This window comes from Galeopterus variegatus, unplaced genomic scaffold (assembly GCF_000696425.1).
Source record: "Galeopterus variegatus unplaced genomic scaffold, G_variegatus-3.0.2 Scaffold360, whole genome shotgun sequence".
Taxonomy (NCBI): Eukaryota; Metazoa; Chordata; class Mammalia; order Dermoptera; family Cynocephalidae; genus Galeopterus; species Galeopterus variegatus.
In genome coordinates, this window is record NW_007726471.1 from 323936 (window position 1) to 341675 (window position 17740).

The following is a 17740-nucleotide window of genomic DNA, read 5'->3' on the forward strand; positions in this document are numbered from 1 at the left end:
CCTGGAAGACATTATGTTCAAAGAAATAATCCAGGCACACAAAGATAAATACCCCATGATTGCACTTATATGAGGATACGGCAAAGAATTCATGGAAAAATAGAATTAAAAGATAATAAGAATCTTTACCTGAATTTTTCGAAGTACCCTCATATGTGGAGTGTGAAAAAATAGAAATAGAGAGTAAAATGGTGGTCACCAGAGGCTGGGGGTGGGGGGTTGGGGGAACGTTGGTCAAAGGACACAAAGTTTCAGTTAGGAGCAGTAAGTTCAAGGGATCTGTGGTACATCATGGTGACTACAGTTAATTGCGATTCATTGTATGCTTGCAGATGGCAAAGAGAGGAGATTCTAAGTGTTCTCATCATAAAAAAATTAGTACATGAGGTAACGCATATGTTAAATAGCTTGATTTAACCATTGATTGACCTTTCCACAATATATATATATATTAAAACATAATGTTGTATACCATAAATATATATACTTTTCACTTGCCAGTTAAAATAAAATTTTAAAAATTCATAAGGAAATAGCAGTGATTTTGTGGGAAACCTTTTAAAATAATTTTACACTTATGGTGCACAGCTTTTATTTTTTTAGTGGCTGGGATTTTTATAATAAAGTGCCATCTCTATTTGCAAAGAGAAACTGAGGAAAAAAACAGTATCATCACCTGGCAGTGAATTCAAATAAGAGAGTTTCAATCCCAAATAGCAATGGCTTATCACATAACTCAGTCCTATGTAAAAATCTTCAATTGGTAACAATGACCACTGAGTTTGGACCCAAGTATTTGCATTAACACTCTGTCACCTTAGACAAGTTGCTTTCCATAACCATAGTTTCTTCTTCCTTAAAAAAACAAAAACAAACAAACAAAAAATGGGCTAATGAATAGTGAGCAATTAGTGAGGTCAAGCAATCAGAGCTCATAAGGGTCAAAGACTTGTTGAGGTAGGCATAATTAGGGAAAAGGTTATGGCTGGAGAGTCTACATTTTGGATGCGGTATGATTTTTGGTGAAAATAAAGTTGAGGGTGTGATTGCAGGAGTGGGCAGCTGCTGTGGAGTGATGAAAATATCGCTGGAGATGAGGAGGTTGAGGTAGGGAGAGGAGGGTGTTGGAGAGGCCATCACGTGGACCTCGAGCTCACCAAATATGACAAAGTTTGGGGTGCAGAGAGAAGCAACCAGCCAAGATGGGCTAAATGATGGGCATCAACCAGGAGGCTGATTGATGACATCAGCCAAGATGGTATATCCATGCGGTGGGGCCTCCTCAGCGGAACAGGGGTTTTGTCGGAGGGAGGAGAAGCACTGGTCTAGAAGTGACATTGAGGTGGGAGAGGAATATACTTACCCACTTCTGGACCGTGAGGTATATGAGTTGAGGGAAAAACAGCATTCACCTAAGGGAGCTGCCAGAGAAGCTATGTCCTTAGGGGAGAGCCAGGTGTCAGGTAAGGCAAGGAGGTGACAGCAGCATCCTGAGAAAAGGCTGAGGACAGGAAGAGTTTGCTGATCACAGGTTGCAGAGGGCAGAGTGGAAGGGCATGGCTGGAGCAGGGAACTGGGGGCAGGGTTGGGCAGGTCACCAGTGTGAAGACAAGGATGCAGGTGACAGTGGAGGAGAGGGAGCTTGAACATGTGGTGGTGACTGAGGTAAATAGGGACAGGGGAATGATGGGATGCAGTGCTATCCAGTATAAGTTTCTGCGATGATGGAAATGTTCTATATCTGCTCTGTGCAATACCGTAGCCACTAGCCCCATGTGGCTATTAAGCTCATGAAATGTGGCTTGAGGGACTGAGGAACTGATTTTTAAACTTTATTTCATTTTAATTAATTTAAATGTAAATAGCCACATGTGGCTAGGGGCTGTCATTTTTGGTAATACAGGTTAGAGAAAGGTGGCTCCCGTTTTTGTGAATTTTCCACTTGCTGGCCTTGCAGACATCAAGGTGGCTACTCGTTCCAACAGCAAGCTGTGGTAGAGAGCTTCTGACTCCTCTGTCATGTGAATCCAGGCAAAGCACAGGAGCAGGCAACCCTGGGCCCAAATTCTAACTCTACCACTTAAGAGCTGTGAATTAGAGCAAGTAAATTAACTTGTCTGGTATAAATAGGCCCTCAATAAATATTCACTGACAGAATAAATCTCCCTGAGGTTTAATTCTCTCCATCTGTAAAATGGGAGTGAGAGCTGTTGTAAGAATTAGTGCTTTGGCATGATGCTCAATAAATAGTTGCTATTACCGACATAGCAAGTTCTCAGTATTTGCTGATTGATTGGTCAGAAACTGTCCTTCAGGCCAAAGAGTTACTCATCCGGGGACAAGCTGGCAGAAATTAGCCATCCCAGCTCCATTTGAGGGTCAGGAGGATAGCCCAGGTCTCTGGGACTATGAGGAGAAGTGGATCAGGGCTGGGTTCAATTATCCACTCCATTATTCGCTCATGTTCTCACATACCTGGCTTGAACTTGCAAGAGTAGGTAGGGATAGTTGAGGGGACAGGTGGAGGGTCTAAAAGTGAGCCCAAGTATGGGACCAGCCTTGCCCAAATACCAGTGATAATCTGGGCAGTTCTGGTATCATTTTCCACTGTAATTTTCCACTGAAAAAGCCTTAGTTTGGCAGCTCCAGCCTTTCTTCTGTTCCTGCATCCCTGCTATCCAAAAACCAAAAGCATGTTATTTGTGAAGCAGGATAATTGTGCCCTGAGATGGCCCTGATGTGGGACACGTGATTTGGAACTATTATGGAGGTCATAGTGACCTCTATCTGGAGTCTCATGCTTTCTGTGAAGTGTCACTGTTTCTGTGAAGCTGTCTCTAATACCCTACTTACTTTCTCTGTGGCCTCCCTCAGATTGAGCACTTACTTACCTCATATTGTGATGGCCTCTCTGTATCTCTCCCTCTGACCAGATTGTGACATTCACGGCAGGAACCTTGTCTAGATGATCACTGAATATTCCTGAACTCTAACACATGCCTGAAGCACCTAGTAAGTAGCTGTTCAGTAATTACTTGAATAAATGAATGGATGTGATGTGAGGTGATAGTGACCCACTGTGATAATGTGACTTCTCTTGGGTCAAAATCTGGGTTGACTGTCTTTTTTTTTTTTTAAAAGATGACCGGTAAGGGGATCTTAACCCTTGACTTGGTGTTGTCAGCACCACGCTCAGCCAGTGAGCAAACCGGCCATCCCTATATGGGATCCGAACCCGTGGCCTTGGTGTTATCAGCACCACACTCTCCCGAGTGAGCCACGGGCCGGCCCAAAATCTGGGTTGACTGTAAACAGACTGTAATCATCTGGGCCTTTGATGATTGTATTGGAGTACCTCTGGTTGTGACCTGCAAGGACTGTGATGGGAGGGGTCTGTGTGTGCCAGTGACTGTGACCTTTAGGCACGAATCTCTGATAAGGACCAGTAGGGATAGTGAACGTAGGTGACTGAACTAGTAACCTTGTATGATTGATTGAAGTAACCTGCATTGACTGTGATCCGAAGTAACTGTTACCAAGTTAGTGATGGTGCCTTCTACGACTACGATGATGTGACTGTGCTCATAACCTACAAAGATTTGGCTTCAGATGACCTGGGCTAGTGATTAGGACTTTGACCACTGACCTGAGATGTGTTTCCAAAATGCATAGATTGTTGATCTCAGCTGACATCTGAGGTTATTAATCTGCATTATGAACTGAGGTAATTGAGATCTGTGGGCCTGGATTTAGACTGGGAATGTATGTGGTACTCTTAGACTTCCGATTTTGTTTTTTTTAAATAAAATATCCTCCCAGGGTCTACAAATGGCATACCCCTGCTCGGCCCCACGCATACAAGGAGTAGGGAGGAAGACTAGGGTTGGGTCAACCCTCAGAAAACTAACTCAAATACAACGCATCTTTCAGGCTGCGTTGCCACGGCTACACCCTCTACCAAAGGCTGACCCTCTTTCGGAGCCCCCACCCTCACCCCGGCCCCTGGTGCGCCTGCGCGGAAGCGGGGCGGTGCTTTGCCCTTTGTTGTGGGCCCCAGTTTCCCAGGACACCGTGCGGCGTTGGGGTGGGGCTATGCAGATAAGACACTCGGGGGGCGGGGCGGTTGCGGCGGCGTCGGCGGCGTCGGCGGCGGCCGGGGAGGGTCAGTTGGAGGCAGGCGCTCGCTGAGGCAGGAGGAGGGCTCTCGGCCCGCGGCCTGACAGGGACTTAGCCCGCAGAGATCGGCCCCGCGCGCGCGACCCCACACCCACCCACTCATCCACCTACCCACTCCCTGCGCCGCCTCCTCCCACCCTGAGCAGAGCCGCCGAGGATGATAAACACCCAGGACAGGTAACGGCCCGGCCCAGACTCCCCGCCCCCAGCCTCCCCTCATCTGCTCCAGAGGGCCTCCTCCCCGCCCCCTCAGCAGCGCTCCGTCCGTCCCCCACCGGGTCCTCTCCCCACTTCAGCCACCCGAGTCCCAGCTCCAACCCCTCAACTGGGCCTCCTTTCGTCCTTTAGCCCCCTCCCTCCAGCCCGGCCCATCCCCCTCATCCGGGCCTCCTCCTCCCCTAAAGCCCTCACACACCGGGACCCAGCCTTCCGATCAGGTCTCCTTTTTCTTTCAGCCCCGCCGAACAGTGCCCCATTCCCCAAACGGGGCTTTCTCCCACATCCGGATTCCCCAAATTGTTTCCCATCTTCCCCAAATCTCTTACTCCCCCTATAAGTTACTTAATCTTTCCCTTAGAATCTCCTCCCTAATGAAACTGCACTACTCAAACAGACCCCTCTTTTTAACTCTCACTCCCTAGAGTCAGACTCCATCCTTCATTTCTCAACTGGACCCATTACCCCCACTCAACACCCTACCCCCATTTTCCCCAGGCCTAATAGTCTACAAGGATGCCTAGCTTTCCCCTTGGTCCTTCACTCCAGCTTCATCTTTTCCCTCCCTTACTCCCTCCACACCACCTCTTCCAGTTAGGCCCCATTTTCCTTGTCTCCCAACGTCATTCCTTTTATTTCTTAAACACTGTGGATTTGATTCCTATCCTCCATCCTGTTCCCCTAATGGTGTTCCCCCAACACTCTTCTGAACACTCCTACCTTTTAATATTTTCTCTGAACTGGAGCTCATCTTTACTCTTACCTTCCTATTTGAACTGAACCCCATCTTTCGATAATTAGATCACAGGACTCAGCCCATCCCGCTTCCAGTGAATCCTTTTCTCTGTACCTCCAGTTCATTCAAATCAGAACCTATATTCTGGACACTGGGTTTTTGCAAGTTTCCTCCCTCAAAATCCAACCCCAGTCTTCCCCCATTAATTGGAGAGAAAAGCTATGCATCTTTCTAAAACTGAGCACCAGTGGTTTTCTAAACTTGCATCATATATCCTTCCTCCTGCCCAAACTAGGCAGAATTGATCCCTCGATTTTCCTTTCTCTACGTTCCTCTCTTTCTCCAAGGCAGCCCTTCTTGCCCATCTCTCCCTCAATATATCCCATACTTCTGTCCCAAACATTTGTCTCTTGAAACTGTTCCATAATTTCCTGATTCCTTACAGTTTTTAACCCCAGTTGCTCCTTATACATCACAATAGCTTCCGTTTACAATTTGGACCTAATTCCCTTCCTCATTTTTTCCCTAGACTTGTTGCTGTCCCCTCCAAAACATGTCTGAAGCTCATTAGTTCCCCACACCACAACTTTTGTCCCTAGATTTGGCCTTAATGGCCTCTGCCCCTCACTTGGGCCTCATTATTTTGCAAGCAGGTCCATTCCCAGTAAATCCTGCCTAACTTGTGCCATAGTCTATCCAAAACTAGACTTCAGTTCCTCTTACAAACATAGCCTTCCTTACTGTCTTTTTTTTTTTAATGTAGGGCTCTAACTGCTACTCAGGGTTCCTCTCAAACTTGGGCCTCCTCCTCACTAAAATGGTCTCTAACTTTCCATTTCCCACTTGTTTAGAGCACCATCCTTAAATATTCCAACTGAGTTTTCAGCTTTTCTTGTATCTTCAGTGTTTCTTAACCTTGGCTACACATGTGAAAAATCATTCATCTGTGCCCCAACTTCAAAGATTGATGTAATTGGCCTAGGGTGGGCTTGGTTATTAGCATACCTTTTTAAAGCTCCCCAGGTAATTCTTTCTAATGTACAGCTAGGGTTGAAAAATGCTGCTCCTTTGCCCCCAGAAGCCCATAGACTTTTCCATCATATTCCTCTAGTGAGTGTCAGCCTTTTCTCTCCTGACAAGGACCTAATCTTCAGGGATTTCTTAGTCTCTCAGGTACCATCCAGATGTATCCAGGATACCTGCAACAGCCTCTTAAATTCTCCTACTTCCAGTTACTCAGTTCTCAGCCATTAGCCATTTTCTTCCCTCAATTCTCAGGCTCATCTAGTCCCCCCACCCCCATTTCTTCCCTACATGCAGAAAGAAAACTACCCATTTCCTGGTTTGTTATGGTCCCATGTGACTCATTATCCCTGCCTCCCAAGCCCTCTCTACCTACAATCCCATTCTGCTGTTATGATTTCCTTTTCCAAGACACTATACCCACCCCCCTTTGCATTCCCCTCTTTTATTCCATCTTCTCTAAGCCAGCCCCTCTGGAGCTGAGGAGGTGGTGGTAGATATGCACTTGGATAGTACTGGATACAAAAGGTGTTACTTGTGGTCCGAAAGGCTGTGTGTGCTAAGGATAGACAGCAGGTATGAGAGAGGGCAGGATGAAGTGCAGGGGGTGGAGGGAAGCAGAGAATCCTACAATAGAACCCACTCAAGGGGTATGTAAGATGGATTTGATTTTCTGTTCTTATGTTTGTGTCTCTGCAGTGGGGATTGGTAGGTGGGGTGGTCTCAGCAGTCATTCTCTGGAGTCCTTTGGGCTGAGCTGATTTAGATGCCAAATCCTATGTAGGCTGAGCCCTGAGAGTTGAGCATTTGGGAACAACATGTAAGTGTCTTCAAGGACTGTGAGGTTGAGTTCTAGTTCTGGCTTAGTCAGTGTGGCTACATGTGAAGAGAGGGGGTTGGGTTAACTTAACTTGGAAGATTCCTTCCAGCTTCCTAAGTGGCAAAACAGGCTTGCTTGTCTCCAGGGCCCTTGTTTAGCGTGTTGGTAATTTGACGGGCTTGGCTGTATGAAAGGCAGGTGGAGGGAGGAGCCAGCTGGTCTGCCAGGGTCTGGGCAGGAGCTGGGCCTTGGATCAGGCTCCTCCACTTTGGCCTGGGGGTGGGGTGGTGTGTGCAGGGTGTCTGGTTTCTTTGAGTTATGGCAATCCAGTTTCCACAGCTTGTTTCCCAGCCTCCTTTGGCCTGCCCCTAACTTTCTAAAAGGAATCCGGGTAGTGCCCTAACTAGGGGTTCTGATAAGAGCCGGATGTTCTTCCCCATCAGTTTTGTTGGTGTTTTGTATCCGCAGAGGGGGGAGCCGACTGGGAGTTTAACTCCCATTGGGTGGGGGATGGGATTTCCAGCTTCTCTGGCTCCAGTGAAAAACTCAGGAGGCTTGGTTTCCTGGAAGAAATAGTTGCAGAGGAGCTGGCAGTATGTTTTGAAAACAAGGCTCTTCCCTTTCTAGTGTTCTGATTGGTACCTCCGAAATGTCAGAATTCCTGATGGTGGGGGATGGAAGAAGACATAAGTATAAGCACCTTTATTATATTTTTCATCATAAGGTTTAAATCCAAGGAAATCAAGCTTTGTGGCCTTTCTCTGCCTGGATTCGAGGGGGCAGGGAAACAATATCTGTCTGGGGCTTGCTTTGTACCTTGTGACAGGACAGTATGCGAAGAGCTAGCCCTAGCTTGATTGCCACATTATATTCAGTCTGTGTGCTGATGGGCTTCGAGGAGATAAGCATTTGGTTCTACAGGTGGGTTTTTTTTTGGGGGGGTGGTAGGTGGGCAGGGCACAAGAGCACATCAGAGCTATCCTGAGCATATTTGCTGAATGGTTTCCTGGGTAAAGGAATTTCTGTCTCTTTCCAAAGATTTGGTTTTAGTTATTCCTTATTTATTGGCACTATGGCTTGTTGGGTGTGGGATGGTAGGGAGAGCCAGTTTTCCTCCGATGTGTCTTCAAGGTCACCCTACATACAGAGAGAGACTTCTAGTATAGTCAGGAATCCCCCCAAATTGAAGGTGTGCTTCAAAAAGCAGTGTGGACTAATAATAGCAATTCCTCATTCTACCAAGAAATCCAAATTTAGCCTCAGAGCTGCTCAGAAATATAAAAAAGGGGACTGAGGAGTGGGACAGAAGGATGGTACAAGTAATTCATCCCTTTTTGAAACAGTGTTCAGTGTTGATTCAAGTTGGTCCATGGTTTGGAAGGCTGTGAAACCTAATTGAAAGCTATAGACCAGAAATGGCCAAGTAGGTGAGCAAGGAGTTTGTTACTTGAAGTGAAACAAAACAGATAGCTTTCTGTTGTTAGCAGCAGCAGCATAAAATGCTTTGTGTAAGATCGCCTTACGAAAATTTCCTAGGCTTTTGATACTACATAAACAATGATGTAAGTCTATCCTGCGAAGAGAAGCTGGAACTGTGTGATGAGCTTACTATACAAACTTGAGTGATTTACTTAAATGTAAAATTAAGGTCTTATTTTAAAGCATCATTACCTAGCTATCCAGCCACCTCTGATATCTGGTAGCGCATGTAGTTATGCCTACCTTTGGCAGGAGATGTGCTAATAATCAGCTGTGTGATAAGATAAATTTCAGAGGCACAGATATTCTAGCTGCCACCATAAGTGTGTTTCTTGTGAAGAATCAACCAAAACCCAATTTTGCTTTCAGCCTGTGATTCAGAGTGGTGATGTCATTTTATTATTGTGCTTAGCAAGTGGACTCCTTTGGAACACACAAGAGCCCTAGTGAAATTGAAATGACTTATGTTTGGCATTGGTTTAGGGCCCCTTTCTCAGATAGAAGGGGAATTGGCAGCTGGAAATCAGCCTCTATGGTCACACTAGACTGGAGGTGGCCATCACCTCCCACCTTTCTTCTTCCTATTTCTTTTTTGCTAAGTGCGGTGGCAGCCCTGGATTGGTCTCCCTTTGCGTAGGCATTAGTCATCAGAGATGTTCCTAGTCTCGGTAAAAGCAGGCTGTGAGAGGGAAGTGAGGGCATCCTGGGTGTTGTGTGAGGCAGGGCCTAAAACAAATGGTCAGAGGAGGCTGAAAAAGGGGAATTAATGTAGAATACTGATAATGTGGTTTTTGTGTCTTTTCATTTGATACCAAAAGCTAGGTAATACCAAGGCCATCTGACCCTCTCTGATAGGTAATGGAACCAGAGAGAAAGGGTGCAGACTTGAATGAGCTCAGGAGGCCACTGATTGAAGAGAAACATTATCAAAAGGGATAATTTGAATTCAAGTATTTGTTAGATGTAGCTAAATGGAAGTTAGCTACAGAATTACTTTTATATTACATCTCTACTTTGTGTAACAGGCTGTACCCTGCTTTGAACAAACTAAATATAAAAATCAAAACTGACAGCTGGAAGTGATTCTTTCTTTAACAGAAGATCCTTTATTTTAACAAGAGATTTAAGGTTAATTCTTTTAAATAGTGAGTACCCTAGAGATTTAAAAATAGGGTTTGAATGATTAAAAAATTTGATTTACCATCAACATTTACCAGGAACACATCTGCTTCATACTCTGCCTGTCTGTAGCCAGTGTATGAAATTATAACCTGCTAAGGACATTTCAGACAGTTTCACAGATGCTTTAAATTAGAGGCAGCAGGATGTGGTATGTTGGTAGCACTCATATGTATCCTGAGGAGTGTTTCCAAGGGCATGTCCTATAACAACTGAGAAAATAAAAGGCACTAACAGACCAGCTCTAATCTCCCATCTCTCTTCCGAATTGCCTTGGTTGCTGGATACCTGACACCCTCATGTCCAGCATGGTATATTTTTTCTTCTCCAAAAGTAGGATCAGCCCAGCTGGATGTTTGGGTTCAGTCTGATACATTTGATTCTCTTTAATCAGCCTGATCTTTTCAGCCTCTTAACTGAGCTTCTTAAATCATCCTTTTGGTGGAAGAGATTATAAACTATGCCTGCCCTTCAGTGGAGTGGCCAGGATGTGAGAAAGGATTGGAAAAAGCTGGACTAGACTGAATATGAAACCTGACCCGGTTTGGATATTGTGACAGGAAAACGTGTGTTCAGAAGCTGCTTTCTCTTGTGCTTAAATTCTTCCAGGATTCACTGTTCCTAATGAGGCTGGTGGCATATCTTGCCACTATACCATTTGAACACTAAACCATTATTAGAAGAGAAGGCCATTACTGGGCAATTTCATGCCCCTGAATTTCTTTAAACCACCACATCTTTACCCATCCCCCTTCCTTTCTCACTTCAGAAATGACAATCGGGTTTTTTGAAAGAGAAGCAATTTGCCATTCATAGCAAGTAACTAATAACAGATGCTTTGTGGTGGACGATGAAGATAATTATTATGATCTATTGCCTACTAAGTTTATCCCAAACCCCAGCTGTTTCTCTTAGGGAACTGGAACTAAATCCCAGAGTGAGGGCCTGAAACACCCCTCCACCCCTACTCACACACACACACTTGATTTCTTGTGCAGACTTTGTGGGGGAGGAGCAAAGAGTCTCTAGGAGCCTGTGTGTGAGTGGGGAAGTAAATGATTTGTTAGCATGGCATAGGCTTCTTGCATTTATTTGAAGAGAAAAGAGATCAGGAAATTGGAACTATCACAAGCTCATAGTATTAGTGCTGGAAATAGAGCAGGCTCCAGGGATTATTTGTAGGAAGACAAAGGGGATTCTGGATCTTAAAAAAAAAAATCCACTTGATTCTGATCTTTTCAGTGGGTTGGCCTCATGCTTCTGTTGTTTGCAAATAAAAATTAGCTAAGAATCAATGAGTGGTTAGAATGCAGGGCAGAGGTTGAATGTAGCCCACTCATCTGAAGACCATTTGAGGAATAATTCCTTTGGAAGTAGGAATCTGGTACCAGGATTCTAGAATTGCAAGTGCCTTGGTGATCTGGTTGTTTTGTGAACTCAAGCAATTCTATCATACTAGGTCACATCTCATCTGTCTATCCCAGAGGGGGTTTGGTAGCTCCACTGACCAATACAAGCAAGCCAGCTTTCTCCAGTGCCCAGCCTTCCTGGTGCCCCTGCAGGAACCTCAACACAGGCCATGGTGGTCACTGAGGAATGAGAAGGGAATCATATCATGTGGGACATGTGTATGCGTTTGCTTGGGGAAACTCCCACCCCCGCTTTGTCTTTTTTTTTTCTAGCCTGGAAACTATTATTCTGCCCCTTAACACAGCGGAAGGGGCAATCATAATAGTTTACTGTCCTCAGCAGAAAATAGCTTCCATCACTGAAAGCAGTCAGTAGCATAGTCCTCTGTCATGTCCTGGTAGTAGCTACTGGGGAGGCCAAAAGTGGAGGAGATGAGGATGCCCTGAGGTGTTCCAGAGGAGGCAAGAGGTGGGCATGTGGTTATCACACCCACAGGTTGATGCTGCTCCAGGCCCACGGACATATCCCTGTGAACTCCATTTCCCAAAGAAATTTCCAAGTATACTTTTAGGCCCCCAGTTAAATTCTTGAAAGAACAGACCTGAGCAGTGATAGGTTTCGGTATCATGTCTGAGCTGGAATGCTAATACATGTCTGCTAGTAATGAAGATCTAAGAGGGCTGTCCCTTTGGTTATTGTACCATTGCCACGTTACATGTGAGTTCACTTCTGTTGCTCTTCACTTAGAAGAGTCCCAAATTGGCATGCCACGCTAGTAATGAAGATCTAAGAGGGCTGTCCCTTTGGTTATTGTACCATTGCCACGTTACATGCGAGTTCACTTCTGTTGCTCTTCACTTAGAAGAGTCCCAAATTGGCATGCCATGCTACTTAAAGCACAGGACAGTGTGAAGAATGGTTGCCTCACACCATTTTACAACTGGCTTTCAGGGAAAAAAAGCCCTGACTTACAGCATTTGCTGATTTCCCCCTTGGCTGATTCAAGCCACCAATGGAACGTCATTAAACACATAGTTGGTAAGAGATGTGCACAATTGTGTGAGCTGGCTCCAGCACACCACTGCAACACCCATGTGTATGCTATCCACTGCATTCCAGCTGCCCTGAGGCTGGCGTGTTGTGGCTGTGGGACAGGCCTGTTGCTGAGTCATGGTTAAATGCACAGTTTACCTCTTCCCCTGCTTCACTTGCCCTTGGCATGAGGAGTGAGCTACATCTCAGCCTAAGGAGCCACTAAATTGGATTCAAAGGTGGCAGTGGAGCACATCTGGAGCCCTGTTGGGTCCTCCTGAAAATTCACGGTGGCCAGTAAGGGCACACACCTGGAGGTGACAGGGCACTCCTTTTGGAGCCTTTCATACTCTGTAATCCAACTGATTACTGGCTTCCTTACTCAGGTTCCAACATGTATACTCCCAGCAACCTCTGTGCCCCCCTCTGAATGTCTCTTCTGATCATATCTGTATTATCTGAACTCCCATGCTTGGGTCATAAAGGAACCAGCAAAGAAGGGCAAGGAGGCCCAGCATTTGGTGGCATACCAGAGGGACAAACTCAGACACCATAATACTTTATGTAATATAGTACATCTCTGCTCTAGGATCCAAATTCCTGGATTTAGTTTCAGCCCCCCTAGAGGGGTTGGGTTGGGTAAGTGATTTTTCATTCTAGTTCCTTTGCTAAGATGGGGGATGGGGTTCAGGTGGGATAGGATAGTGGCCTTGTGAGTTCCTCAGGGACACGGTACCTAGTCCACGTGACTTTCTGAGGCTCATATACCACTCTTCTCCAGCCCGAAGTGATTGTATAGGCCTGTAACTACCACATAAGTTGTTGAGTCACTGATATAGTAAGGAAAGAGACTGGTGAGGGGCACAGGGCTAGAGGCCTAGCAGGCAAGTCAGGATATAGTTCCTTCCAAAGGTTTGCCCAGCGCCACAGAGCTTAGTTTGACGTTTGATAGGTGCTTCCCTGGTCACACAAGCTGAACTCCCTTGGTCCTTCTGCGACTCCATATGCCTCTGGAGGATGGTGGATTCCCTTTAAGAGAACAGTAGTATTTCTGAAAGCTGAAGCCGAAAAGACCAGAGCAGTGGTGTATCCTTAGAACATTTGTTTAGGGAGAGCCAGGGCAGGGGTGGGGCGGGATTTGAGTTAAATCTTCAAGTCTTGGTGCTTACTGTCTCACCTTCTCTGTTTCTTGCAGTAGTATTTTGCCTTTGAGTAACTGTCCCCAGCTCCAGTGCTGCAGGCACATTGTTCCAGGGCCTCTGTGGTGCTCCTGATGCCCCTCACCCACTGTCGAAGATCCCCGGTGGGCGAGGGGGCGGCAGGGATCCTTCTCTCTCAGCTCTAATATATAAGGTAAGGAGGACCAGGGATGGAAGTCATGGGGCAGAGCCTTCTCAGACACTACTGAGCTGCCACTTAAGAGCAGTAATCACTTTCTTCAGTCTTCTGACTCTTAGGCCAGGCCAGTAGGGGGACTGGGAAGGACACTTAAACTGAGGCTGCTACGTGGCTTTTCGGGAGTACCAGAGGGAGGATATCAGCACCATTTGCTGCCTTTTAATCTGCTGTGATTAAGGCCCAGAAGTTGGTTTAGCTTTTCCCTGAGATTGGAATGGAAGTTAGCAGGGCAGCTGAGTTCTGGTCTCTTGAGATTGTGCCCAGGGGAGATAACAGAGACCCTACAGTCCACCTGGAAGTACGCTTTGGTTGATGAAGGCCCCAGCCAAACCCTCACACATTCTCATTTGTTTCTGACTTATCCCTTATAAGAGAGGGAAGGGAAAGAACATGATGTTAGGGAAAAAGCATGGGCTTTCGAATCAGGGATACTTGGGTTTGAATCTCACTTCTGCCTTTTACTATCTTTGGAGACTTTGGTTGGTTGCTTAATAGTTCTCGGCCTTAGTATCTCAGATTTAAAATGGAGATATTAGTACCCATCTTAAGTGCTTACCATGATGATTTAGACAATGTATCGGATAGCACCTTGCGCAGTACTTGGCACCTAATGGATACCTGGTAAATATTTCCCTTCCCATCAGGCTGGCTTTTACCACCATCAACTGGTGCCCAGTGAATGATGGCTCTATTTAGCCAGCATGCAGCTCTGCATTTTCAGTGTGCCCTCTATCCCTTGCTACCCTGAGATTGGCCCAAGGGGACTCCTAGCACCACCTAAGTTAGGGAACGTACGATGTGGCCAGAAGGAGTGGTGACTGGGTCCTCCGCCCTGCTTTCCTTCCCAGGACGAGAAGCTCACTGTGACCCAGGACCTCCCTGTGAATGATGGAAAACCTCACATCGTCCACTTCCAGTATGAGGTCACCGAGGTGAAGGTCTCTTCTTGGGATGCAGTCCTGTCCAGCCAGAGCCTGTTCGTAGAAATCCCAGATGGATTATTAGCTGATGGGAGCAAAGAAGGGTGAGGAGCCAGGGCTGGGGAAGAGAAAGGAGCAAATGGGGAAGAAGGTCCCATTCCAGTGCAGGGTATATGTTTATTGGGGATAACAGATTTGTAGGGGAGTCTGTTCCTTTTCCTCTAGCTCCAGACTTTCTAAAGCAAGATACTGTTTTGTAACAGGTTATTTTTAGTCAGTAAAACAGGCCTGCCATAGGTTATAATTAAAGTAGATCATTATCACATTAACCAAATGCCTGCCAGTTAGTCACCCCATGGTTCACTCTTCCCAGCAGACACTAAATCCCCCTTGAGCCACACCATCCAGTGGTGCAGTTCAAAAAGCCAGGATCCTCAGAAATAGAGTGGATTTCATTGGATTGGGCAAGGCCCTTCAAGCAGCCAGGTGTGTTAGAAACAGTCCTGAGTAGTTCTCTTGAGTGGCCCCAACCTCTTCAGGAAATCCTTGAAGGCAGTGTTAGGGCCAGAGTGTCCCTCTCAGAGGCAGGTGATCTTATAAAACTTGGCAATCTTGGGGGACCCCTGAAGAACTGGGTTCTTTCTAGGCCCCAAATTCTATCTTGTGAACAGCATTCGTTAAGATTTAGGATGGTTAGTTTTACTTTTAGATTAAGAACCCCTATTATAGGAAGAGATAATTCACTAACATTTTTCTCCGGGGCTGGGTCTTGAAATAGGAACGTTCTCCCTTGGGCTGCCATACTTATACTGCTGGCTATAAGCCTCAGAAAAGCCTTTTGGGGGGGGGGGGGGGTGGATGGGGAAGAAGGTCTAGGGAGGTGGTGGTGGGCCCTAAGGAGCTTTCTTTGCTTTTTACAGATTGTTAGCACTGCTAGAGTTTGCTGAAGAGAAGATGAAAGTGAACTACGTCTTCATCTGCTTCAGGAAGGGCCGGGAAGACAGAGGTGAGGAGTAAAAGCAGCCTGAGACCTACAGCCCAGACAGTGGGGGCTGGGGAGGAGAAAAGGGGGCTCCTTTACAGTGAGGTGGGACTCTTGAGTTTCCCTTACAACACTGGGAAAATATTGGGGGAGGGTGGAGTGCCTGAAGGGTTAGGAAAGGCCTAGTGCTTACGTGTTCCATTTTTGTTTGGAGTTTTCCCTGGATTTGAGCCTACCCTAGTGTGTCTCATCAGAATCCTTTTTTCACTCTATTTCTGCAGCTCCACTCCTGAAGACCTTCAGCTTCTTGGGCTTTGAGATTGTGCGTCCAGGCCATCCCTGTGTCCCCTCTCGGCCAGATGTGATGTTCATGGTTTACCCCCTGGACCAGAACCTGTCCGATGAGGACTAATGGTCATAGAGGATGCTTTGCCCAAGAGCCACAGAGGGGGAAGAGGGGATGTTAGGCAGCCCTGGGACAGAGTAGAGGGCTCCTCGCTGTCTAGGGAAGGACGTTGAGGGGCTCAGGGTGAGGGTTGCCTATTGTGTTCTTGGAGTTGACTCGTTGAAATTGTTTTCCATAAAGAACAGTATAAACATATTATACACATGTAATCACCAATAGTAAATGAAGATGTTTATGAACTGGCATTAGAAGCTTTTTAAACTGCGCTGTGTGATGTGCTCTATCTAGCCTAGGGGAGGACATTGCCTAGAGGGGGAGGGACTATCTGGGTCCAGGGGCAAGGCCTGGAGGGCAGCACTGTCAGGCTCAGGTTCCCCTGCTGTTGGACTTTCTTTTTTGGTTTTTAAGACGTGTATTTTCCTTCTTTGCTTCCTGTCACCCCAGGGGCTCCTGAGTATAGGCTTTTCAGCCCCTGGGCAGTATCCCTGAATTGTTTTTTGACACTCCACCTGGGCTTCTCTGTATGCATTTGTATCTGGCCTGGAGTAAGCAGGTCTGACCCCTCCTTCTTTATAGCTTAGTGTTATTCCGGCATTTGGTTAAGCTGGTTTAATCTGTTTAATGTTATCAGTACATTTTAAAATATGGACACTGAAGTTCACTCCCACCACCAGGGCTTTTTTGGGGGTGCCTGGGCCTTAGAAGAACATTAGCCATACTGCAATTCTCAAATCACCACCAGGAGTTCTTGCTTCTGGCCATAGGCCCAGGCTACAAGATCTCCTTTGTAGGATCACAAAGAGCAGAGAGGAAGAGGAATAGCAACTCAGGGCCTGGGAATTGTGGGGTAATCTGTTCTTAGGGACTGGATGCCTCTGGCTGGCTGAATATAGTGCTAACTGCTTCCCCTAACAGATTCTGAGTAGTGCCTGAAACCCTACTCCACAGGGCCTAGGGGTAGGACCTGGGGTGTAGAAGTGGCCTGCCCTTTTGTTTTCATTGAACAGCTTGTTCTAAGGGGAAGGGAAAGGGGAGAGATCTAGATTGTGTGAGGGGGTGGGCGTGTCAGGGAGGCAAGTGTGTTGTGTTACTGTGTCAATAAACTGATTTAAAGTTGTAGTTGGTCTGTTCTTTATTCCTGTACCAGGACCAACTTCCTACTACTACTGTCTTTTTTTTTTTTTTTAAAAGATGACCGGTAAGGGGATCTTAACCCTTGACTTGGTGTTGTCAGCACCACACTCTCTGAAGTGAGCTAACCGGCCACCACTATACAGGGATCCGAACCCGTGGCCTTGGTGTTATCAGCACCACACTCTCTCAAGTGAGCCATGGGCCGGCCCTCTACTACTGTCTTTTGAGGTGAGAGCCTAACATAACGGGCATATTGTACGCTCCTCAGGAAAAAAGCTGCAGTGTAGCAGGGCAGGTAAACTGGGCAAGGTCTCTGGGGCCACATTATACTGTGAAATGTGGGGTTGCTAGGAGTCTGGGACACACTGCCAGAGCCCCTTGGAGAGACAGGTGTGTACATATCAGCTTCATCTAGAATAGAGGCTATACCCAGGATCCAAGCTGTTCTTAGCTCTATTACAGGTCGTGAAACTGGGTTTTGGCTTTTATATGGAGGCACCTGAAATTCCCATTCCTGAGGTCTTTGAAGGAAACACTGAACACCTTCCTTATTCTAGTTTTCTCCTTTTGGAGCCTGATGCTCTTAAGGCATGGCTTTTAGTCCCCTTGCACAATGAGCCTGATGAATTAGCTCTCAGTGGCACTGTAGGGGACTAGAATCCCCTTGACCTGTGTTCCCTTTTTTAATTTCTCAAGGGCTTAGCCGTTTTTCCTTTTGCTTCTGTTTTTTCAAGTGAAGGGCATTTCTTCTACCTCCTACATCTTTGTAACTGTCTTGTGTTGTGCTGTGGCTATCCTTAGTTTCTCTATGGGTATTTAGCCCATTTTC

At 46.3% G+C, this 17740-nt stretch overlaps 1 protein-coding gene across 1 annotated transcript; it reads left to right on the forward strand.

Annotated features, from left to right (window-relative positions):
- The first annotated feature begins 4171 nt into the window (after window positions 1–4171).
- OAZ2 (ornithine decarboxylase antizyme 2) lies at window positions 4172–16896 on the forward strand. The gene is given in 6 exon segments (XM_008567964.1): window positions 4172–4353; window positions 13267–13342; window positions 13344–13424; window positions 14318–14493; window positions 15310–15395; window positions 15653–16896. Coding segments are annotated over 6 exon segments (570 nt in total). The 5' UTR covers window positions 4172–4333; the 3' UTR covers window positions 15784–16896.
- The last annotated feature ends 844 nt before the right edge of the window (window positions 16897–17740 follow it).